At 37.0% G+C, this 22,970-nt stretch overlaps 17 protein-coding genes across 17 annotated transcripts; 7 read left to right on the forward strand and 10 right to left on the reverse strand.

The window, feature by feature from the left end:
* Nucleotides 1–1,340: 1,340 nt before the first annotated feature.
* C5L36_0A12300 (uncharacterized protein) lies at nucleotides 1,341–2,156 on the forward strand (the record flags this gene model as incomplete). Its single annotated transcript, XM_029464271.1, has 1 exon — nucleotides 1,341–2,156. One exon carries the CDS (start codon nucleotides 1,341–1,343, stop codon nucleotides 2,154–2,156), a length of 816 nt encoding a protein of 271 aa, XP_029320131.1.
* A 150-nt stretch (nucleotides 2,157–2,306) lies between these two features.
* On the reverse strand, nucleotides 2,307–2,648 carry C5L36_0A12310 (uncharacterized protein; the record flags this gene model as incomplete). Its single annotated transcript, XM_029464272.1, has 1 exon — nucleotides 2,307–2,648. The coding sequence occupies one exon, from the start codon at nucleotides 2,646–2,648 to the stop codon at nucleotides 2,307–2,309; it is 342 nt and encodes a 113-aa protein (XP_029320132.1).
* Nucleotides 2,649–2,873: 225 nt separating this feature from the next.
* C5L36_0A12320 (uncharacterized protein) lies at nucleotides 2,874–4,244 on the forward strand (the record flags this gene model as incomplete). Its single annotated transcript, XM_029464273.1, has 1 exon — nucleotides 2,874–4,244. One exon carries the CDS (start codon nucleotides 2,874–2,876, stop codon nucleotides 4,242–4,244), a length of 1,371 nt encoding a protein of 456 aa, XP_029320133.1.
* Nucleotides 4,245–4,352: 108 nt separating this feature from the next.
* Nucleotides 4,353–5,495, reverse strand: C5L36_0A12330 (uncharacterized protein; the record flags this gene model as incomplete). Its single annotated transcript, XM_029464274.1, has 1 exon — nucleotides 4,353–5,495. The coding sequence occupies one exon, from the start codon at nucleotides 5,493–5,495 to the stop codon at nucleotides 4,353–4,355; it is 1,143 nt and encodes a 380-aa protein (XP_029320134.1).
* A 332-nt stretch (nucleotides 5,496–5,827) lies between these two features.
* C5L36_0A12340 (uncharacterized protein) lies at nucleotides 5,828–6,244 on the forward strand (the record flags this gene model as incomplete). The annotated part of the gene is made up of 1 exon (XM_029464275.1): nucleotides 5,828–6,244. The coding sequence occupies one exon, from the start codon at nucleotides 5,828–5,830 to the stop codon at nucleotides 6,242–6,244; it is 417 nt and encodes a 138-aa protein (XP_029320135.1).
* Nucleotides 6,245–6,333: 89 nt separating this feature from the next.
* On the reverse strand, nucleotides 6,334–7,689 carry C5L36_0A12350 (uncharacterized protein; the record flags this gene model as incomplete). Its single annotated transcript, XM_029464276.1, has 1 exon — nucleotides 6,334–7,689. The coding sequence occupies one exon, from the start codon at nucleotides 7,687–7,689 to the stop codon at nucleotides 6,334–6,336; it is 1,356 nt and encodes a 451-aa protein (XP_029320136.1).
* Nucleotides 7,690–7,948: 259 nt separating this feature from the next.
* Nucleotides 7,949–8,278, reverse strand: C5L36_0A12360 (uncharacterized protein; the record flags this gene model as incomplete). Its single annotated transcript, XM_029464277.1, has 1 exon — nucleotides 7,949–8,278. One exon carries the CDS (start codon nucleotides 8,276–8,278, stop codon nucleotides 7,949–7,951), a length of 330 nt encoding a protein of 109 aa, XP_029320137.1.
* Nucleotides 8,279–8,439: 161 nt separating this feature from the next.
* Nucleotides 8,440–9,789, forward strand: C5L36_0A12370 (uncharacterized protein; the record flags this gene model as incomplete). The annotated part of the gene is made up of 1 exon (XM_029464278.1): nucleotides 8,440–9,789. One exon carries the CDS (start codon nucleotides 8,440–8,442, stop codon nucleotides 9,787–9,789), a length of 1,350 nt encoding a protein of 449 aa, XP_029320138.1.
* Nucleotides 9,790–10,543: 754 nt separating this feature from the next.
* C5L36_0A12380 (uncharacterized protein) lies at nucleotides 10,544–11,566 on the reverse strand (the record flags this gene model as incomplete). The annotated part of the gene is made up of 1 exon (XM_029464279.1): nucleotides 10,544–11,566. The coding sequence occupies one exon, from the start codon at nucleotides 11,564–11,566 to the stop codon at nucleotides 10,544–10,546; it is 1,023 nt and encodes a 340-aa protein (XP_029320139.1).
* Nucleotides 11,567–11,731: 165 nt separating this feature from the next.
* C5L36_0A12390 (uncharacterized protein) lies at nucleotides 11,732–12,790 on the reverse strand (the record flags this gene model as incomplete). Its single annotated transcript, XM_029464280.1, has 1 exon — nucleotides 11,732–12,790. The coding sequence occupies one exon, from the start codon at nucleotides 12,788–12,790 to the stop codon at nucleotides 11,732–11,734; it is 1,059 nt and encodes a 352-aa protein (XP_029320140.1).
* Nucleotides 12,791–12,926: 136 nt separating this feature from the next.
* C5L36_0A12400 (uncharacterized protein) lies at nucleotides 12,927–13,820 on the reverse strand (the record flags this gene model as incomplete). Its single annotated transcript, XM_029464281.1, has 1 exon — nucleotides 12,927–13,820. The coding sequence occupies one exon, from the start codon at nucleotides 13,818–13,820 to the stop codon at nucleotides 12,927–12,929; it is 894 nt and encodes a 297-aa protein (XP_029320141.1).
* A 331-nt stretch (nucleotides 13,821–14,151) lies between these two features.
* On the reverse strand, nucleotides 14,152–16,491 carry C5L36_0A12410 (uncharacterized protein; the record flags this gene model as incomplete). The annotated part of the gene is made up of 1 exon (XM_029464282.1): nucleotides 14,152–16,491. The coding sequence occupies one exon, from the start codon at nucleotides 16,489–16,491 to the stop codon at nucleotides 14,152–14,154; it is 2,340 nt and encodes a 779-aa protein (XP_029320142.1).
* A 347-nt stretch (nucleotides 16,492–16,838) lies between these two features.
* C5L36_0A12420 (uncharacterized protein) lies at nucleotides 16,839–17,273 on the forward strand (the record flags this gene model as incomplete). The annotated part of the gene is made up of 1 exon (XM_029464283.1): nucleotides 16,839–17,273. One exon carries the CDS (start codon nucleotides 16,839–16,841, stop codon nucleotides 17,271–17,273), a length of 435 nt encoding a protein of 144 aa, XP_029320143.1.
* Nucleotides 17,274–17,376: 103 nt separating this feature from the next.
* On the reverse strand, nucleotides 17,377–18,219 carry C5L36_0A12430 (uncharacterized protein; the record flags this gene model as incomplete). The annotated part of the gene is made up of 1 exon (XM_029464284.1): nucleotides 17,377–18,219. The coding sequence occupies one exon, from the start codon at nucleotides 18,217–18,219 to the stop codon at nucleotides 17,377–17,379; it is 843 nt and encodes a 280-aa protein (XP_029320144.1).
* A 299-nt stretch (nucleotides 18,220–18,518) lies between these two features.
* C5L36_0A12440 (uncharacterized protein) lies at nucleotides 18,519–19,145 on the reverse strand (the record flags this gene model as incomplete). Its single annotated transcript, XM_029464285.1, has 1 exon — nucleotides 18,519–19,145. The coding sequence occupies one exon, from the start codon at nucleotides 19,143–19,145 to the stop codon at nucleotides 18,519–18,521; it is 627 nt and encodes a 208-aa protein (XP_029320145.1).
* A 944-nt stretch (nucleotides 19,146–20,089) lies between these two features.
* Nucleotides 20,090–20,548, forward strand: C5L36_0A12450 (uncharacterized protein; the record flags this gene model as incomplete). The annotated part of the gene is made up of 1 exon (XM_029464286.1): nucleotides 20,090–20,548. One exon carries the CDS (start codon nucleotides 20,090–20,092, stop codon nucleotides 20,546–20,548), a length of 459 nt encoding a protein of 152 aa, XP_029320146.1.
* A 455-nt stretch (nucleotides 20,549–21,003) lies between these two features.
* Nucleotides 21,004–22,923, forward strand: C5L36_0A12460 (uncharacterized protein; the record flags this gene model as incomplete). Its single annotated transcript, XM_029464288.1, has 1 exon — nucleotides 21,004–22,923. One exon carries the CDS (start codon nucleotides 21,004–21,006, stop codon nucleotides 22,921–22,923), a length of 1,920 nt encoding a protein of 639 aa, XP_029320147.1.
* Between the last annotated feature and the right edge of the window lie 47 nt (nucleotides 22,924–22,970).

A 22,970-nucleotide genomic window follows, 5' to 3' on the forward strand; every position in this document is an offset into this window, starting at 1 on the left:
AAAGTTACTGGGGAAACAATACTATCGGTGTTTCCACCGATCAGAGTTGGGGGCTGATAGTATCACTCTATTTTGGTGGAGCTAAATCCTTAAGGAGGCACTTCTAATCTGACTTTTACAAAAGAATAGATCAAGCATTTGGTATTCTTGGTATGGTGTAGTACAATCAAGTAAAATAAGCAGATGTAAAGAAAAATGTAATCTCATCTCATCCAAGCAAGATACAAAATTACAGTGCTACAATATGAATTATTTTTCTGTTTGTCGACACACTCCAACGGTTAGATTTCCAAGTATTCAATTCAATGTATTACTTGTCAGACAGCCATCCACTCCCATCTTAGAACATCACTTCCGAAGAAGTACACATTCCAAGATAAAGATCATCGCTCCTTTATTTGCCTAATGAAAAAAGAAATAAAAAGTGAAATGGGGGTCGTAGAATATCCAGATGACTAGATTGCTGAGAATCGTAGACAAAGCTGTAATGATAAACTACTGAACAGCCTTTATGGGGCCATCCGTTATTTCTCACTTTAAAGGGGTGGAGGTTCTATCTCATCAACCAAGTTGGTGTTAGTGGCTCTTGAGAAGAGTCAAAAAGAGACGAATCCTATAGAAATGATCCTATGAAGTACGTCGACACCGAAAGGAAAGAAGAAAAAAGGGACATTATCCGGAACTACAGAAGGTGGCGGCAGGCTCCCTTTTATACTTGCAGCTGAGCCGAGCGAATGCCAAATTTTTTTTTTCCCTCATTTCCCCATTTCCTCGTTTGGGGGTTTCTTTGCTTCTACTTGGTAAAATCAACCTCAGGTGAGGGTTAGTGTTCACAAAGCTACCATGGGAGGAAATCCACTGATGTTACATTCTCTCCTGGATGTTTAGACGACACAATACTCTAAATGGTTTGGTAGTGTTTGCTGTATAAATGGTAGTTTGGCTAACTCTGCCTCCCCACTACATGGATCTATTTAGACTACTATTACTCTCACTCTATAATGGTAGTTGAAACCTTTGCTTACTTAAAGCTGGATCTAGTTCGCCAATTGATCCATTCCCTCTGTCTCTCTTGAATACATCGTATGTAAAGTAGACATATTCAAAGACAGAGCTTGAGGTATAAATTAGCGGTACTCAGACATTGTAAAAAGAGAACTCTTTCATGAAAGCCTTTGCCTGGTGCAGCCTCTGAGATTCGAGGTTCATGTTGAATTATTATCAGCAGGCGAACACAGGAAGAGTATCATTAGCTTTGCCCTTCACATTCAACTGTGAAACAGCCCTAGAGAATTACAGAATATATTCTATCATACCTTCCTTGCCTCCCCCTGTATAATATGGAAATTGGTTTGTTGTTACTTAAGCTGGTTTTGGTTTCGGGGCTAGCCAGCGCCTTTGATATTACCCAGCTCCCATTCTCAGAACTGAAATTAGACGACAAGCTCCTCGGCATTAATGAATACAAGAGTCAACTAGATACTCCTCCCTCCTTCATCTCGAGTAATTGGTTCTTCCTTATGAAAAAGGGCGAAAATGATGCAGCCAAAATTGGTAACGGGTGCCCTGACGATTCAACACTTTGTGGTATAATAACCGCTTCCAAGGATTCAAAATCGAGTCCTGACTTAACTAAACCTATCCAGTTGTTTAGTCTATCTACAGAGAACGTTGTATATTCTTCCGATGTGCAAAGTTCCATCATAGCTAATTGGAAGGATGTTCCATATGGCGAAAGAAATATTAATGTTACCCTAAGCTTTGGTTGTTCAGATTCTGAGGAAAATCAGATTAGCCTTGAATCTAATTCAATTTTCATTGAAGGAGACTTGAGTTTTACTTGGAAAAACAAGGCATTCTGTAGAAAGAATGACAAAGATAACGGCGGAAGTGGCGATGACAAAGATTCAAAAGAAGATGCAGGTCTGGGTTTTTTTGGCTCAATGATTATTTTTGTTGCCGTCATATTTGCAGCTTACATTATTGCGCAGGCCTGGTTTAACACCAGCACAATTGGATCGTCAAGTGACTTTTTCAATGAACTTACAGATTCGTTCTTAGAGAGTGCCGCATCCATACCCCGTCTTATTGGTGAGGTAATTGGGAAAATCACAGGACGGAACACATCGGTTAGGGGCGGTTATAGTGCTGTATAGGGATTAACTCCATGTTTCAAATACGTATTCATCTATATACGTGTTACTACATTCCTTTAATTACAAAACTATACAAAATTATTTCCTTTCTGTTTTTTCTCTGTTTTCAACTAATTCATAGCCATTAGTTTTGTAATTCTAATAACTGGTTCATGCACCTAAAGTTACTTGCTTTAAACTTTCGATGGTATTCTTAATGGATGTTTCAAGGTAATGTTTCTTTTTGTTCAAAGTGTTCATGGTGTCAATGTTTTCCCTAATTTGATTCTTCATAAGCATCTCGTATTCCTCAAGTGGCGTTTTGACAAACGTACGGCCAACGGCCTGCCAGACACAATCCTTACCGGTGCTTCTAATATCAGCAACAGATTTCTCCACTACTGTATTACTCCTCGTAACCCTTTCAATGGCTGCTATCGTCCTATGTAGCTCGGTTTGATGTTGACTGAGTTGTGCTCTCATTTCCCCTATCATTGAATTAACATCAGCCATGTTGTTTAAGAGCTATTGTTATGTTCTTACCGCTCTGCCTTGCCCTTATTTAATAACAAATGTTGATTGAGAATAGTTGTCTTGATGAAAAATTCATGTTGATAGCTCTTCAACCGCGAGCATCAAACTTTCTTAAACTTAGATACAATCCAAATATAGTGTCTGTTGATGCTTACCTAACATTGCTTAAACCCTTCAATAAATACATTCAAGTCCAGTTTGAGTATGGGTAGTGGTAGTGAACTAAAGGCAAGAAGGAAGAATCAGAAAAGTGTGCTTCCCCTATCTCTGCCCAAAGCTTTTGAGTTGAATGCGAAGACATCAAAATTCAGTACGTGGGCACCTATTATTGCGCTTTTATTTATCTTACATTTCACAATAACTGGTAAACTCATCCCGTACCCAATAATTACGATAGCCAGTGCATTGTCCGCTCCTTTTAAATTATTTACAAAACATGGAGTTGTGCAATCGATCAGTGAAATTACTGAGCATAAATATTTAGGATCATCCCCAGCACATGGATTGACCAGTTATAAAGCTAGAATTCCTGAGAAAAACAAGTTCATTTTTCCAGTTATTCAGGACTCTAATATTTTAAAGGAACTGGGATACGAAAGATTATTTGGAGTAAAATCAGATTCCGATAATAAAAATAAAAACTTCTATTTCTACTCACCTGATTATTACGAGGACTTCAGTAAAGAACTTAAAAAAGGACCAAATGATGACATGAAAGATATGAAAGGGATTAAATCACATGAACAGGCCATAAAGAATTTTAAAAAGAACGGACAACGTGTTTATGGAGGCAATGAAAACCCAGAAGTCGTTCTAGTCACAGCATTAAATTATGAAAATTTAGATCCCTCATACCTTGTTAAGATTGTTCAAAATCGTGTTGATTATGCTCACAAGAACAAATATGGTGTGTATGCACGTTGGGCCCAAGAGTTTATCCCCATTTTTCAGAAAACACGGAATGATGTCGATTTATGGTCAAGAATTTCTATTTTAAGAGAAGCAATGGTTGCATTTCCCAATGCTAAATGGTTTTGGTATATCGATGAAACATCACTAATAATGAGAGACGATATCAGTATTAGCAACTACATACTTAAAAAAGAAGCATTAGAACCGATCATGTTAAAAGATCAACCAGTTGTACCTCCTGAAGGTGTTATCAAAACCTACTCAAATGTCAAAGTTGAGGATATAAGTCTATTGTTAACACCTACCAAGACAGGTGTTAATACTAATAATTTCCTTGTTAAGAATGATTTAAAGGGGCATGCCATTCTAGATATGTGGAATAATCCATTGATAAGGGTTTATTCAGCCTTTCGTAGAGATACCTCAAAAGCTATTGAACATTTACTGCAATGGCATCCAACCTTACTGGCTAGTACAGGTATAATACCACCTAGAACCATTAATGCGGTTGCACCTCCTGAGGACAGCAAAAATAATGATGATGAATTCATATATCATAACGGTGACCTGCTTATCAGTTTCCCAAAATGTAAAGACCTTGCTAAATGTGAAAGGCTATTAGGTCCATTCTATGATCAAACACAACAGAAAGGTGCTTTGTAGCGCTTGTTTTCAATCATTAAATTGTTTAGTGATGACAAAGAGATAATCTATTTACTAAACAGATAAACATTTTATAAACTGTATTGAGTGGAATATACACTAGCCTAATTACTTCTTATTAGCGGTCTCTTCCAAGACTTTCAAAGCAATTTGCTTCCGTCTCTCAGCGATTTCATCATCTGTTTCCGATTTCAAATTCTTTGAATTACCCGTTGTATTCATAAAAGTAGAAGAGTTGGTACGTTTATTGGCTAGCGATGGGCCAGAAACCCTCAGGTTACTCCTTAAATTTCCAATATCTACGTCGTCGTCATTCCAAGGGCGCACAATACCTAGCAGCACAGATAATTGATAAAATCCCTCGAATAAAGGCCTCAGAGTCGGTTTCAACACATCTGGAAAAAATTCAACTAAAGCAAATGTATCGGAAGGATCACCTCTGATTGTGTCTGAATTTAATGAACTACCACCAGATACAGGTAATATAGTACCATTCATTGCTGGAGAAATTTGGATATACCTTAGATAATACCATGCAACAAAAAAGGATACTACTCCCGGTAACACTGGGGATAGAGACAACTTAATCATTGATAAAATCATCGAGGCTAATAACAGAATGAATGGAAGACGTTTAAAACGGAATTTAAAGAGTGATAAAACTTTGATATTTGTTTCAGGTAATAATTGCTTCGCAACAATGGAAATCGGAAGAATTAATATAAATAAGCCATATTGTAGGGGGCTATTAAGTTGGACGCTGTTACCATTGATTATGTGGATTAATGAAGTCAATAACAAGCAAATAAAATTAGAAATAATAATAATAAAAGAGGTGAATTTTATGGTTTCAGGAATAGGGCCTTGTGACTTTAAATACTGTTCAATGTCATCCATAGACTCTTCGGTAGTCGCCCTAGGGTCCCATTGTGATTCCAAGAATGTGATACCAAAGTATATTATGACCAACCCACACAAAAACTGAAATGGCGATGTCTCCACAAATGCAGTAGTTGTAAGAGACCAGGGGTGGAAAACAAAATGTGAAGGTACCAGCTGTAGTGATGGAATGACTATATCGTCAAATACTAGATCCGGATTATTGACAATTAAAGAGTTGTATGATTGTGTTCGGATGTATGATGTTATAGCAGACAATGTAACAGTTAACGTCAAATATAGGAGTGTCACAATTGGAATTGTAGTATACTTTGCCAATTTGGCATTGACAGAATTAAAGCTAATTGACATTTTAGTCCTCTCTAAGAAAGAAATAGTGTGTAAACCGGTGAAATAACCAAAACAAGGGAGAAGAAAGATGGGGAACAATGCCAATTGTGTTAGTATCGAAAAAAAATACAAAAGAACTTCACGTAATTATTTTATGAAACTCTTTTTCTCAGAATTGTAATTTCATCTCGCCTTGATATTTTCCATTGTGAACAAATAAAAATACAATATTTACCAAAATTAAAGTAACCTGCTCAACTCTAACAAAAAGTGTTGTTGATAGGGGTCCATCAAAAACTTTAAAACATATCCTTTGTTATCTACCTGGAGAAAATACATTCATTAATGATCAAATGGTACCGAAAAAGAGAAATCATTCTGACTTAGATGAGCATGTGAAAATGCCAGATAAGATGCATCACGTTGAATTTCTTGAAAATATATCTATGAACTTTCAGCAAATATCCCCCAAATTAACACTGACCAATAATATTCCAAATTCTAGCTCAAATACAAAGAAAAAACGGCCATCAAGTTCTGTTTCGTTGCTTACCCCTGAACAAAGAAAAGAGAATCATATAAATTCGGAAAATAGAAGACGTGCTCAGATCAGATCTTGCTTCGATGAACTTGTCAAAATCGTGCCCGATATTGATTCTACTGAGAATAGGTCAGAGTTGACAATACTGACGAAGACTGCAAATTATATAGAACGGTTACGATCGGAAAATGCACAATTAGAGAAGCTCCGAAAAGGCCATGATTCTTAAATACTTGTTAGATAATTTCTGGATTTTTTTTATGTAATATAGCTATGTACAAATAAACGGGAAACCTAGAATCTCCAATATAACTAGAACTATGCAAATCGGGTTTCAATAGTACCAGTATACGTCTTCCCCTTATGTACAATATTTACCTTCTTCGATAACTCAGTATCCCAATCAAAGTATCTCTTTTCAATTCGAGCTAGGCCTTCTACTCCATTATTGAGCAAGATCTCACCAACTTTATTCATATCTCTTCTTGACTGGACTGGTGCTGACGACGAGCTTGATACAAATGGATTGAAGACCGGCTCTTTCTTCACAGGTGTGTCTGAAAAATTGCCTTCAATTGCTCTCAATTCTATTCTTTCGAATGCATCACTAATATCCATGATCGGTATATCAAAAATTACATTTAATACCCTACGCGTCGTTCCATTGCCTGTAAACGTACGGATTGTCAATTCTTGACCCATATAACAGCCCTTGTCATAATTTATGCCACACATCCAATCCAGGTTACATTCGAATGGCAAAGTAGCAGTTCTCCTGAAGTCCGACACTTCCACAACCCCATTTTGGATCCTATGTGTTAGATAACTATCATATGCTAATACCTCAAAGTCATTTAGTTTACACGATGGTGGTGTTATGATCCTCATACCAAACCCATACTGTCTTTGATCTACAGCAAATGCATGGATCAAATCGGATTTGAAGCCATACTTTGCAGATAAATGTTCCAACACTTGACTTGTTATGATTCTAGCATCTTCAGGATTTTTAGAGATTCTATTTGATAGTAAACATTCATTAATATACTCTAGGTCCTGTTGTCCACGTTGTGTAGTATTATAATAAAACCACGAGCTCATTTCAACTTCCTTGATTTCAATTGCTGATCTCAACTTATGTAATTTCAGCATCATCTGTAAAGGCTTAAATTGTTCTTTGTTCAATATTTCAATAAGATAAGAAGGGGAACTATCATCTTTGCCAGGGTGATAAGGAAACGGGTATACGAATAGATCGGTCAAAACACGCCCATTTGATCTAAGCATATGTCCAAAAACACCATCTCTTCTAATACCTATACGATCGACACCATATAATTCATCTTTCAGGTCAATATGTTCATCTTCGTGGATAATTCCCCAGTTTGTATTAGTAATCTCGTTGTCAGTCAGTGTAATTGATTTGACGATGTTTTCATTATTTAGATCAGCCTGAGAAATTGTAGTTTGGTTTTTTTTTATGTACTGTGGTATCATTTTGATAGTCGTGAGGCCATTAATAAATGTAGAAGCATCCTTGCCCGATATTTGTAAAAACCTTGATTCATCAGACAGGTTTATTAGACCATGAGAAGGTATTTCTCTAGGGGCACAAATAAACCTCCTAGATAATAAGGTTCTCACTCCCACGTGTGTCCTCAATACACTGTACATTCTAGTCAATGTGGCAGGCTGTGGTGTCTTCTCCAGAAAAGTCTTTAGTATTCTAAATAATAAGTACCCCGCCAGTAATAGATTAATATTTCTCAACCTGAACTTGAATTTGACAATTGGGAGGCTCAGTATTTGTATCAATTACCACATATTACTTGCTTCTTCGTTCCTTTTCGTATATGTTGCTTTCTGCAAATATCTGAATAATTTTACGATTAATGTGTGTTTCATTAGAAAAGCGATATTTATACAGTCTCTCTTATACTTCACTACTCTTGTCCTCTTCATCGTCGCCATCGTCAATGACAATATCGTCAGCACCAGAACTTTTGATTCTCTCAGTAAGATACACATTGATATCATCTTGGAGCTTCGTAACAAGTCCCCGTAGGATCCCCATAGATGTGTTCAGATTGAGAGGAGATGGTTGATCCGTGTCATTGTAAGTGCCATTGGTGGACTCGAGAAGGTAAGGTGAAGGTCCTGTTGTAATGCCGTTAGAAGTAAGCTCTTCTATCTTGACATTGTCAACACAGAATGTTTTCTCTGTGTTTGTTGCTTGGTTGGTATAAACTGCACTTGGGTTCATTTCTAGTTGCCGTATGCTTCCCTGTTATACAGTATACTGTTGCTTATTAGAACTGCTTCAGGTAGGACATTAACATGCCAATTTTTTCCGGGTAACTCCCTCGCTCAATGGAAAATTTTTTTTTTTCATTTCATGTTCATATGGATTGAAATTGGAGGTAGATGAAAGACTTGTATCATGTAGTAGAAGTGGATTTGAGACATCAAGCCATCCCAACAGAAATCATGTCCTATACTATTGTTCTTGACAAAGACTTGAATCTCTCCATTCTTGAATTGGCAGCAATTCTGGACCTGGAGTCTAAGTCAGAAGACCACAAATACACAAACACCTTCAAGTCTCTTTTAGATGAAAAGAACACTCAAGAACTTGTTAAACAATTGACCGAAGTTCAACAGTATTTTGCCACAAAATTTGCAAGAAAGTCATTTGAGCCTACCATCAATTTGTACTTGCACATCGCCAATTTGCTTGAAAATGAAAAATTAGGTTTGCTATCTTCTCTGGTGAAGAATATCGATCCAGCTAGCGTTCCTGTCACAATCCCTTCTGATCTTATCATTCTTGCCTTAACAAATGTTTTCTCTTCTCTCCCGAACACTTCAACCGTAAGATATGACGCACTATTGGCAATTGTAAACCTGATTCTCAAAGAAAATATCTCTGGATTAATCTCCAATATTGCAAAGAACATTGATGAATACCTTTCCACCATTGAAAATATCTCTACAGAACAGAAAACTCAAATAATTTCTTTGATTTTCAAGCAGTATAAGTTGGAAGATGAAGAGAAGGCAGTTGCATATATCCAATCTTTAATAAATGAAAAGTCATACAAACTCGATTCTGAAACTCTTATATCCGTATTTGCTACTATTTTAAGCTCTACCATATTATACAATATTGCATCATTGGAATCATCATTCCCAGCAACGGAAAATGATACCTTAGTCAAGTTGTTGAAATTATACTTGACTGGTGATTATGCTACCTTCTGCTCTAACAAATCAGAGTTCCAGAATGCTTCATTTGCCTCTCAAATTAACTTTTCCAATTTAGAATCTTCATTCCAATCATTAGCTGCTCTAAACTTCTTAGTCACTGTTGAGAATGCTAATATTTCTTACAACACAATCTCCGAGTCGACAAAGATCCCAGTAGATGAAATTGAAATCAAACTCATTACATTAATCTCTCAAGGCTTTATTGCAGGTAAATTGTCACAATCAACAAGTTCTGTCAATGTTAATTCTGTTAATTTCTCTGCACCAGTATTGACTTCTAAGCCGGAATTAATCAATTGGGCTTCCCTAAGCGGTTCCTTGACTTCATGGAGACAAAATGTTAACAACTTACAGTCTGTCATCGACAACTTGATCTCAAAGCGTGGTAAGAGAGTGAATGCTCCTAATGTCATCATGGCTTTCCACCAACAAAAGCTTGAAGCTAAGGAAGCAAGAGAAAAGAAGGCGCAAGAATCTGCGGAATCTGCAACTCCTGCCAATGCATAGATTTTTACTTAATCTTCTGTAACTCTTTGTATGTAATATTTTTTTTCTAAAACATAAGGGGACGAGATAGGCTTCTGGTAACTTTCATTATCTTATGTTAATTCAAAATAACAGCTACTAGTTGTTTAACAAAAGCTCTTTATAAATGAGAAAAAGAAGTTAGGCTTTTATACAATTTTCAAAATAGGTTGAGATCCTCCAATTCAACACATCTAAAGTATTTACAGATTTGCTTGAAAAAAAAATAAGATTTAGTGCTTCTATACTACCAGACCATAAAACGCCACGTCAGACTACTAACGAAGTTTCTAACAAAAAATTAGCGATACAACACGTCTTCTACAGAATCGTTGTTGGGACATCCAGAACAAAATAGAGATATTTTCAGTAAAGCGCACTTTATTAATTTTACATGCTTCCTAAAAAAATAGCAGATATAATCTTTATCTTTCTACAGATAGAGGCATTTATTCTATGACCTACTGACATTTTTTCAAAAAACTAGTAGATGTTTACAACTATAGATGAACATTAGTGGCTAGAATAACTAAAGATAATTGTCAAGAAAACATCCCAAAAAACAATTCTGACTTGAAAACTGAAATGCATTACAACATATACATTGTCGTGAACATAGATAACTAATGAAATCTGGACTTGGTTTGTAGGCCCTCTTAATATACTTGAATATTTTAACCATTATTTTCTTCATTCATTAATTCAAGTGACTATAGGAAGAAGATTGAATACCAAGCTATTTTTCTAAACAAATTGAAGGGTAATTAGTTCTCCAGAATTCATTCTCAATCAATTCTTCACATTTAACATTTTTGAGGACAACCTTACCAATTCCATTTCTCACGTCCGGATTCCCCACCTCTTCCAAATCATAATACCAAATAGTACGGATACCCATTTCTCTGATATATTCTAAAACATACTGAAAATTTAATCCAACTTGATCATTGCCATGCGAATCGTCACTCATAACAAACTTTACATTCTTTGAAATCATCTCCTTTAGAATATCATCTTTTGGATAAGGCGTCGTCCATCCTTTTCTAATTGCTGCTGAGTTCAGTTCAACAGTGAGGTTGTTTTTTATTATCAAATCAATGCAATTACTAATTATTCTCCAGACATCTGGCCAATCCCTCTTTATATCAACATTCAATTTCTCCTCATAAGTTATTTTCACCAGTCTCCCACCCTTTTCAATCTCAGTGTTTGCAAATAATCTAATTAAATCAAAATGTGCAATCACAGAAGGTTTTAGTGTTTCAATCATTCTATACACCAAATTATAATATTCAAGGTATAATCCTCTTAGCCCACCATATTCTTCATATGCATTATCCCAACTTTTTTGATCAAAATCTATGTCTATGCCATTGACATGATGAACACTCCCAACTGTAACATCAGCATCCATATCTTTTTGAAGTTTCAAACACATCTCAAGATGTTCGCTATCAATTCCACCTTCACTCTCATATCCAACCAAAATTTTAGTTTTGCTACTACAATCTTCATTCACACGGTGCTGAATATCCCTTGCATGCTTCACAAATGAATCAAACTGCTCAAATAATGAAGATACGGTCATCCCCAATTCCTCCTCCTCTGGATAGAGCAGTTTATTGGACAATCGTGGTGCATGTTCAGTCAAACAATATGTATTGAATCTCTTATCTATTGCTGTTGATACTACCGATTCCAAGGTATCATGTGCGTGTTTACAATAACTCCCTGAATGTGAATGGTGTGAATAGGGCATTCGTGCAGTGTAATGTTCTATCTTAATGGTATATACTATATAAAAACGTATGTATGTACAAGTGAACAGATATCAAGTTGATAAATTGGAGGAAAAAAAAAGAATGAGTCAACAACATCGAAATAACGTCGCTGATAAAGATGGTTTACATTACCGTATCTTTTTTTACCTCCAACCATAACTTCTCAACTTCTTCCGTCTTTCTTCTTCCTGTTTTTCTAACTTCCACTTCAAGAATATTCCCCAAAGGAAACCGACCCACATACCACCAAGGTGTGCAGCATAATCAAAACTGCCCCACTTTAGTAAACACCCGGCAACATTGTATAATGCGAATAAGCCTGCTGCAACAGCTGCACCACCAGGGACGGGTATGAAAAAGAACGAGATACCTGCATTTGGGAACATTGTTGCAAATGTGGTGAAAACACCAGCAATTGAACCAGATGCACCCAGTGACCTACCAAAATAGCGGAAGATTTGTGAATAAGCTAATGAAAAGAATGATGCCCATGCACCAGAAATTAGATACAGACTCGAAAATCCTGTGATACCAAGCATTGAGATCATAGTACCGGAGAAGGAATACAAACAACCCATATTGACTAGCAAATGAAATGGCTCTTGATGAGAGAAAGACGACAAAATCAGAGACCAGTTGGATGTACGCGTTAAAGCTGATCTGTCCATGACAAAATAGTTTTCAAGGGTCTTGTATAGGTATGCATTTGAAAATCTTATTTGCCATAAACCGAAAACTATTGCATTTAAACCAAGAATTGTCCATACTAGGTGTGTAGGATGTGTCTTGAAGTAAGACATCGGTGTATGTTCAAAGAGAAATGGTATTGCAAAGTATGTTGCAACCGTAAATATAGTAACAAAAATAAATGGCTTGATAATGTTATTTTGAACATTATTGTATCTTGGTTCTCTATATGAATAACCATTTCTGCCTAATTGAGAATGTGTGGCCAACCTTTTCTGTGTAAGTGGTCCTAAATATTTGGAAACTACTTGGGTTCTTAGGATTTTACGTGTCAACCCATCGTTGTGTGCTGGGAACGTAGTGAAAGTTCTTGTTCCAGTTGTTGTATTCCCAGAAAATGACGCAGTTCTTTTATTGATAAAACCTGGAAATATGGATTTTTTGAGCGACCCTGACAGTGTTGGACCAGCTGCAGGATTCACCAATTTCAAATAGAAAAATCCAGCACGAAACATCTCTAACAGGGAGTCTATGAAGAAAGTATGAACATTTCAAGAGGCAACAAAAAAGAAAGGGCAAATACAAAAAAAGAACAAAACATCTCTTCTCATGAGCTGAATGTCAAAATGTGAGGGTAGAAATTTCTCGTCTTCATGAGAAGTGGAAGTAGTTGTACGGGAACCTTCCATAGCTACCATCCCTTAAAAGCGTTCCGATCCACCACCCTGATTCATTTTCCTCATAGACTTCTACTTTGTCTCCAATATCAAAGGACAATTCGAAGTCATGGAGACCGTTAAAAGGATAGAGTGCTGTTCCCACCTTTTTTGGATTGTAAGCAAATGGAGAAGTTTTTAATTCGGTGGAAAAAGGCACGCTTGATGCAACTGACTGGAAAGGCTTAGTGGTCTTTGCAAAGAGCTTCAAAAATTCTATCTGATCACAGATTTTTGATTGTGCCTGTTTTGTTTCTGCAGTATAGTTACTCAGATAGATATTGTCCATTTGGAAATTAGTGAGACATTCCGAAGTCTTACTGAATTTTTCGTAAAATGTTTTCAGTATATCATACGAGTGAAAAAAGATAAGAATACCCAAACCTTTGGAAATTCCGTCACTAAGGAGAAGAAACAGGGGTGTTTCTGATGTTATTAAACTATCCAAAATGTTGCCTCTATTCTTAATTTGTTTTAACTTTTGTTCGACTTCGAAGGCTTTTTTGTTTTTTTCAAAATCTGGATAATCACCGGTGGAATCAAACTTATGTTTCTGTGAAGCATAGTTATTATAGTCAAGCTCAATAAATTCTCTTTCTTTTATTGTCTTTTGTAACTTTTTCAAAATTTCCATTAGATTTTCGAAGATCCTACCAACTCGTTTGGTAAATTGTGCCATTTCCCTCGAAATATCATCTTGTATATCATTTAAAAGTAAGGAAAGATGAGGAGCTCTATCTACTAAAATATTCTCAAACTGCTCAAACATTAAACGCAGGTACTTCAAATACTCACACCATGCAACCTCATTCTTCTTTATGTGTTCCATCAAGGTGTCGAAAAGTCTCACTATTTCTTTTGTATGCTCTAGCTGAGACTTTTTCAAAGGGTCAAGTAGACTAAATTGTGCATTCTTGCCGTCAAGGTGATTTTTGACTAATTGGGGGGACTTCACCTTAAGAGTATACTGTCTGTTAGTATTACAACATCAGTAAAAAGATTCTAAACACAGAAACTTATAAATAGTAAGCGGATTTTTTTTGGCAATAAACATACCCTAATAATTGATTTCCCCAAATCATCCCAATCTATTCTGGAGATACTAGCAAAGTTCATTTGGTACTTGAAAAAAAAAAGATAAACAAAAAATAGAATAACAACTACTTAGAAAAAGGCTGCTTAACATCAGAATTTAGTGGATTATTGCTGTTCCCATTTTTGAGGGCTTTTTCCAATGTTTTAGTTGGATGTCCAGGGTCAAAACCCGGCCATGCCGCAATTTTAAAATCTTGTCCACGTTTACGTTGTGAATGGTATAATTCACGGGCATCGTTATCTAGCACTACTTGGTCTAACTGCTGTAAATGCTCCTCCTTAACATTTGAATTATAATTGCTCGAGTCTATTTCTTTCCTCATCTGCCGTACCTTATCTTGCAAAATGTTCGTTAAACCTTCAATGATTTTATTGGAAAAATCTCGATCAGTTGGTGGGTTGATGAATATCGAATGCCTTAATCTTTTCACCAATTTAATTGCATTTAATGAAGCTTCAAATCTTTCATTTTCATCCTTGTATTTGTCGTAATTTTGACCACTTGAATGTAAGCAAGCATGAGGTTTTAGTATCAATAAGGCCGCATAATAAAGCATAATATGGATATGAATTGGAACATACCTCAAAACGCTTAGAATATCAGAATCACTCAACACTATGTTGAGTACAGTTTCAGCTGAGGAGAGTGCTAACTCAGCGGAGACTTTTCTACTTTCAACAGGTGATAGCTCTTTCCCAAAGCTGAGTTCACCAATGTCATCAATTCCTTCATCATCCGTGTCATCCGTATTAGAGTCGTCTAACAATTCCTGAATTTTCAGGCTTTTATTACCATTTGAATTATTGTTAATATTCGAATCAAAAAAATCATCATCAATTTCATCAAATTTGGGTAAATCAACACCGTTTGCTTGAAATTTTCTGACTGCTTGTGAATTGATATGAATCTTAGCAAAATTGTAATAAATCAATGTTGATTTAGAAGACCAAATTGGGTTGTTCTTAAAAGGACTCAATAACACAGTCCATTGAACCATCCATTTGTCCAACTCTAAGTTCGTTTTGAAAGGCAATCCAAATGAAGATGGTGTCAACAAGTCCCAAGCATTACCTTCAAATACAGCATTGATAGCCTGATGATATTCAACTTGTGATATCAACCTAATATCTGCATAATTTGTGTTGAGATTGATGACTGATTTCTCAGTTTTCACATCTGGTTTAGTATCCTTCAAATCTTCATTTTCGGCATTCACCAGTAAATCTCTACTTTTTTTAAATGTTGGATCCCTCGAATCGATGATTGGTTCCCTATTAAACACTAAGCTTTGCTGACCATCCAAAATATACAACAAATACCACAGTTTTAGTCGATCTTTTCTTGGTATAATTTTACAGGACTTTGAATTCGGATGAATTAAGCTCATTGTTTTAGACAATTGTAATGCAATACCTGTAAACATTTGATTGTCATTAAACCAAAATCCGCAAAAGCACAATGCCATAATTGTATTGAAAGCTTCGATTTCATTGGTCGGCAATCTGAACAAAATTGACTTTGATAAATCATACACTATGCTTTCAAGATCACTAGATAAATTCCGCAAATTTGGATGGTGAATTGATGCAATGCATGTTATTGTAGCTATTAATAAAGGGCATGTCTTCCAAATCGAGTCAATTGGATATTTTGAGATATCAAAGCCAAATAGTTGGGGTGATATATTTTTGTTGAAAAATTCAAATAACTCTGCTGCGTCTCCTTTACTCAGAATACTATTCAACCGAACTACTGGATCGGTAGTTAGAGTAACTGCACCCGAGTTCCGGTCCCGGTTAGCATTGCTGTTACCGGTTGAATTTGAACGTGATTCACATTTGTTTGAGGTTGGTGAAGAAGACGCAGATATAGAAGACAATGAAGGTTCTATCCTTTGCCTTTTAGGTATAGGGAGCTCGACTTCTAACTCATGCCTTGGAGTCTGTATTGGAGATATATTTGGGGTTTGTGTTTGCAACAAACTGATGATTGTAGTTAGCTGTGACCCAAATCCCATTAGTCTGTTTTCAACCGAGTTCTCCCATTTATTCAAAACTTTCTGTTGGTCTAGATCCTTATCTAGAGATGGATTTTTGTTATCAATTAAAGAGGTTTCATATTTCTTTGAGGAGACGTTAGATGATATTGGATTCAGAATCTTCTCAATGGGAACATTTGTTGATGATTTTGAAGGTGATTCGCCTCCTGCAACTTTATAGCTTGCAACTTTGATTTCATAAAGACACTGTAGACCGTGTGCTTTGCATCTTTTGCAAGCCTCATCATTGTCATCCTTCAAACACTTGACTTTGGATTTTCGACAATTTATACATGCCTTAGGACGCCTCATAATTTTATCTCTTTGTTGAAGAGCATTATTATTGGAGACACGATTAGTTGCCATTCCAGCACGTAGTGAAGAAAATACAAAAACAGATGAGGAAAAAAAATGGATTTACCTAATTACAGGCTCATAAGTTGGTTCATATATAGATAATACATATGGATATGTGTTTATAGAAGAATGCCTTGAGTTTTTTTTGTCGGTAACTCAGCGAGTATTTTTTTTCCTCTCTGTACATACCTATTTTTTTGTACAGAATTTAGGGTGTTCATGGTTATATCTGATATACATCATAGGGAGAATTATCAAATAATTTGGGTTTTCTGTTACTTGAGTGGAATAGCTCTGCCTCATCCTAACGTTCTTCTCCACTTGCATTCCAAGAGATCTTATAAATACAAGGGAAAATGTTCTTTGCACCGGGGAGAAAATACGCCGTTTTAGGAGCATCAACCAACAGAGGGAAGTTTGGTAATAAGATACTCAGGTGGTATATCAATCATAAATTACCAGTGAAACCCATAAACCCTAGTGCCGAAGAAGTCGAGGGAGTGAAGGCGTACCCTACTTTGAATAAGTATATTGAAGATTTGAGTATAAGCGATGAACCAATTGGTGTGAGTGTGGTTACGCCTCCACAAGTTAGCTTTGAGATGTTCAAGGAAGTTTTAGAGAAACGAAACGCTGATAAGATTGCCAGTATATGGTTCCAACCTGGTAGTTTCGATTCCAAAGTGGTCAAGTATGTCATTGAGAAACTGGGAGTATCAAAAGATTCCGTTATTTCTAATAACGATTGTATATTAGTATCAGGTGAAGGCAAGTTGAGGGATGAGATCTGAAGTTTTAATTATTCCTTTGGGACTTTGTGTGTTTTTCTAGTTTTTATTCGTTCAACCGTTTCTTTTGTTCTTTTCTATTAGCTAATGCCTGTTGTTCTTATGACTATTTATCAAGAATTTTTCTAATGATATTGTAACCATTCTTCCATAAATCGTCCGCTGTAGAAGCCTCATTCTTTTGCTTGTCATATTCAAGGGACGATAAAACCTCTATACTTTCGTTGCTATCAAGTCCAGGGAACGAGGAGGCCAAGTCTTCTATGTCCAAAGGATTTGTGTAAATCGAAGAAGTTGCCACAATTTTGTAGTCCAGTAAAAATGGCGATTTTGTGGATTTGAAGATGGGCACGTTTTCTCGATGGGAATCCACGTATTGAATGATCTGGGAGATATTCGACTGGAACAGATCGTTCAAGAAATCCTGACGAAAAGACGGGTTCAGTGATAGGTATAGTAAAGAGTTGGAGTTAAGGTTGTTGAAATTAATCGATTTGTTAGACTTCAATGTATCCATTTTTTCTCTGTCAAAGAAGGACGATGAGAATTGGTCTCTCAAAATATCCAAATCAATTAGCCAGGATTCACAGCGTTTTGACCTGTGGTTGTTGTCTGTATCATCAACGTAAAATTTCAACGACAACAACACTTTCGCAAACAAAGAATCTATTGAATGAACTGCATCTGTCAAATTATTTGCTTCAATTGGTGTTATATTTGAGTGAATTTCTGAAATGCACTCGTTTATCCAGCTGGATGCTTCAATTGCACACGTTGGGAGTTTAATCTGTGAGGAGCGGGTAGAAGGGTAGTTAGTTTTCAAGAAATGGCTGAAACTGAAGTCTGTATCAATGGGATCCAACAAACGCATAAACAGAATTGTATTTAGGATTCCATCTAGATAACCATTGAGGGAGGATTCTTCAAGCACCGCCGATATCTGGGACATTCTAGGCAAGAGTTGGGACAATGGAAACACAAATGTATTGGTCCTATGTATTTGTATGTATAGATGTTAGCACCACTAGTAACAAAAAGAACAAGAAAAAACAGATAAAAGGATCAATAGCAAAGATGATTAGTATGTATGTCGATACATATATAGATATAGCTACGGTATACAACAATATAATACGAAGACATAAAAAATAATCTATGTTAGAAAAAGATCAAGCAAGGAATTGGTATCAAAAAAACAAAAAAAAAACAAAAAAAAACAAATCGCGTTATAATATTATCAACGGAGTTTCATAGAGTGGATGAATTTGCAATGTGTGAAGAGAGTTGGTCTAGTTTGGCAAGAGTGTCTCGTATGTTCTGCACACCTGTAGAGAGGTCTTTACTAGATGCATGCAAGTACGAGTCTTGGTTTGAGATCCATGTTTCGAGTTTCTTGAATTTCTTTGACGCTCTCTCAGCGTCTATTCTGAAGGCAGATTCTTGCCAAATGGATCTCTTAATATCCAAATTATCAAACTCTGTTAAAATACTGGAGATTTCCTCTCTGTATAACCTGTAAACGTATTCAAAGGTGTACGATAGAATGTCCCAGTTGTACTTGGGGATGTCTGAAAGAGGTATCGGTTTCTCCGGATGAGCCAATGGGTCAGTCTTGGTCGGGAACAGGGAATTTACTTTGTTATGGAACTTGATAAAGTCTACAAAGTTTGGATCATTGTGAATTTCGTTATCAGAATCTGGTAGCATTCCAGTAAGTAGCGTGTGGATTGACAAAACCGGTTCAATTGTTGGTGGATTATAGTGGGGGGAACAAATGGACAATTCAAGGTTGTTTTGAGTCACAGTCTCTACATCTGTTTGGTGCTCTCCCTCGTTGTCATCAACTGTGGCTGCCGTAGACCCAATGTCGTCCATTGTATAGCGGTGGCGTGTGCTCTTGCAAGGTATATGTGCACAACACCAACACACCCCACCCAATGGGGGAATCCTCCTTCCCTTATTCACCTACTTTCAGATATGAGCCTCCTCTCCTTTTCAAGAAAGGCAACACATTGTTGGAGGCGGCTCAGCTGTTTCCTCTGAAGAGAAATTGTTCTTTCTCTGTAGTTATTGCCGTTATTGCCGTTGTTATTTATATCTTTATTATTATTGTTATTATTATTGTCATTATTATTGTTATTATTATTGGTGCTGCTCTGGAAACGACGACGTACTCTCTCTTGAAACAGTCTGTCTGCAGGCGTGGACGGCACTCTCTTGAGTGGGTTTTGCTTCTGTGGCGACGGTGTCCTTATGTCCAAGCCGCTCTCCATTGTATAACGGCACTTGCTCAAATTATTGATGGCTAACGTGCACTTCAGTAGAGGACACAACTCAAAAGTACAATAACAGTCTCTCCAATGAAATGGGAAAATGAAAAAAAAAAAAAAAAGAAAAAATTGAGGCCTCTCCTCTCCCCTCTAGAAAAAAAAAACAGAAATCTCAATGCCTTCTTCCAAAACACCCGTACACAGGGGTAGAAAAAAAAAATGTAGGAGGATTTTCCGGGCATTTCTGTTTGTTTGGTTTTTCCCTCTTTCCTTTTCTTTTCTCGCGTGCACACTTTTTTTTTTTTTTTTTTTTTTTCAATTTCACCGATTTAAAAGTGGCCACTTTTCCATTCGTATTTCAAGGAGGTGAACATTGGTTGATCGTGCCAGCTATTTCAATACTTTTTTTTTTCTCTACAACTCACTGGTTTCTTTGGTTCATCCACTTTCTCTTCTCTTCTTTTCTTTTCTGTTCTTTTTTGTTCTTATTTTTCTTCTCTTATCTCTCTTTTTTGTTTTCAGTAGAGTAGACCTAACCTCATAGTTATAATGTCTAACACCGAAAGAACCTTTATTGCAGTCAAGCCAGATGGTGTCCAAAGAGGCATCTTCCCAGAAGTCTTGAGAAGATTTTCTCAAAAGGGTTTCAAGTTAGTCGGTATTAAGTTGACCCTTGCTAACGAAGAATTGTTGAGAGAACATTACGCTGATTTACAATCCAAGCCTTTCTTCCCATCTCTTTTATCTTACATGACCTCTGGTCCAGTTTTGGCTACTGTTTGGGAAGGTAAAGATGTTGTCAAGCAAGGTAGAGCTTTGTTGGGTGCTACCAACCCATTGCAATCTGCTCCAGGTACCATCAGAGGTGACTTTGCATTGGACATGGGCAGAAACATTATCCACGGTTCTGATTCTGTTGAAAATGCTGAAAAGGAAATCGCTTTATGGTTCAAGAAGGAGGAATTGGTCGACTACAAGGCTGAAATGTACGGTTGGATCTACGAGTAAGTATAGTACAGCTCTCCATTCATTTGTAACCTGTATATCGTATTCTATTTATCCAATAACTTATTTATTTTCTCCTAATGATAAGTGCGCTCTCCACTGATTTGCAACTCCATTGACCCAGGATGAGCCTTTCTTGTCTCCTATACACTATTACAATGATTAAGAGAGACAACTGTTAAATCTCACGTTTATGCACCTTCCTCCATAGATCCCTACTTCCATATGTCAACCTCTTGCCTCCCGCTAAACCTTAACTCACATTCGAGTTATTTCATCGTACATGTTTAAACTTGGCTTTTTATTTTTTTTTTCTCGACGTCCAAATTCAAACATTTCATGCAAATTTGATCATTCAAGTTGCGTATAACGTGTAGCTCCCTCCTCATCTGTTTGCTTCTTTCTTCTTCCTTGGCTCGTCCCCTCACTCCCTTCCTTATATACTTCTGAGATTAACAATGTCGATAGATACAAGCAAAGTCCCCCAGTTTTTCTGCCGCCAGCCGAAAACTGTCGAACTCATCCAAGCAGAACCACTTTTTCAAAGTCTGCCTAACTTCACTCCTCCAAATGATTCAAAGGATTCACGTTGCGCCGCTTACGTTGCAAATGGTAGAGGTTTCATGTACACCTTGCCTGAGGGCATCCAAATTGTGGACACTGTGACTGGTGGTTTACTTTTCAAAATAGAAATCCCAGACATCTTTGAATTTAACGTGTCTCCAAATGGTAATTTCATCACCACTTGGTCAAAACTCACAAAGGATAATGATGGGAATTACCTGAAAAACGTCAATATTATAAACATCAACTTGGATGACCAATCGAATCCTTCCTACAAAATCTTGCATTCTTTCTTAAACAAAACTCAAAATGGCTGGATACCACAGTTCACCGCCGATGAATCCATCGTGTCGTTTTTCAGAAACCCTTACTCATTGAATTTTTTCAAAATTGCAAAGGATATCGTGTCGACCGATTTTACTAAAGCTTCATATATACTCGACCTTAAGGAGTTTGGTAAGATTGAAAGTTTCCAACTTTCACCAGGTAAGGTTCCTTCGGTTGCTGTCTTTATACCTGCAGCAAAGGGTAATCCTGCTCATATCAAAGTATTTTCATTGCCAAATATGAAGAACCCCGTATCTCAGAAACAGTTCTTTAAAGGTGAGTCGTGTAACTTCAAATGGAATTCTCTTGGTACGTCATTATTAGCTTTGGTTTCAACAGATGTTGATTCGACCAACAAATCCTATTATGGTGAAACTCAATTATATTTGCTGGATATTTCGGGTTTATTTGTCCAAAAAATTAATTTGCCCAACGAAGGCCCAATTCACGAAACTACATGGTCGCCAACATCGAGAGAATTTGCCGTCATTTATGGATTTATGCCTGCTGTTACCACTTTTTTTGATTCGAGGGGTAATGCAATCCACTCCTTACCAAAGGCATCAAGAAATACCATCCTCTACTCACCTCATGCTAAATATATCTTAGTTGCAGGTTTTGGTAATTTGCCAGGTGATGTTGACATATTGGATAGACAAAACAAGTTTAATAAGGTCGTGTCATTCCAAGCGTCAAACACAAGTGTTTGTAAGTGGTCACCAGATGGTAGATTCATTTTAACAGCAACTACGTCACCTAGGTTGAGAGTTGATAATAGTGTCAAAATTTGGTACTTCAATGGTACTTTGGTTTATTTCAAGTCATTCAACGAGTTGAACAGTATCGATTGGAGATACCAGCCATTGACTGATTTTCCGCCAATTTCAGTTTCAAAGGCAGACAAGTTGGATTGCGAACAACATTCGAGTGCTTTGGAGTATTTGTCGAAACAGTCCAAGAACACCACAAACACCGTCAAAAAGGGTGCTTACAGACCGCCACATGCCAGAAATTCAAATAGTGGCACTGGCACGGGCAGATCATTGGCCGATCTAGAAGAACAGAAACAAAATGGTTATTTGAATAGAAGCTCTGTTGTCGGGTTGATCGGGAAGCCACCAGTGGGCAACAACGCAGGTAGTGAAAGTAAAGCAGCTCAAAAGAATAGAAGAAAGAGAGAGAAGAAGAAAGAAGAGGCGTCTGCTTCACCAGCAGGTAGTGCCAATGTAGCATCATCCTCTTCAGCTACAAGGGGGGACAACAAGGGTGCACCGAATGCGTCCAACGACTCCTTAGTTGTTGGTGGCGTCTTTTCCATTGAGGAGAAGAAGATTCGTAATTTGTTAAAGAAGCTACGTGCCATTGAAGCATTGAAGGTCAAACAGGAGAACAACGAACATTTAGAAGACACGCAGGTCCTTAAGATCAAGACAGAGCCTACTGTACGTGCCGAGCTTGAAGCACTAGGGTGGAAAGAAGGCAACTGATGGTCCTCCCCTCCTCACTTATACTACTACATTCTATAAAGTACTAT

This window comes from Pichia kudriavzevii, chromosome 1 (genome assembly GCF_003054445.1).
Source record: "Pichia kudriavzevii chromosome 1, complete sequence".
Taxonomy (NCBI): Eukaryota; Fungi; Ascomycota; class Pichiomycetes; order Pichiales; family Pichiaceae; genus Pichia; species Pichia kudriavzevii.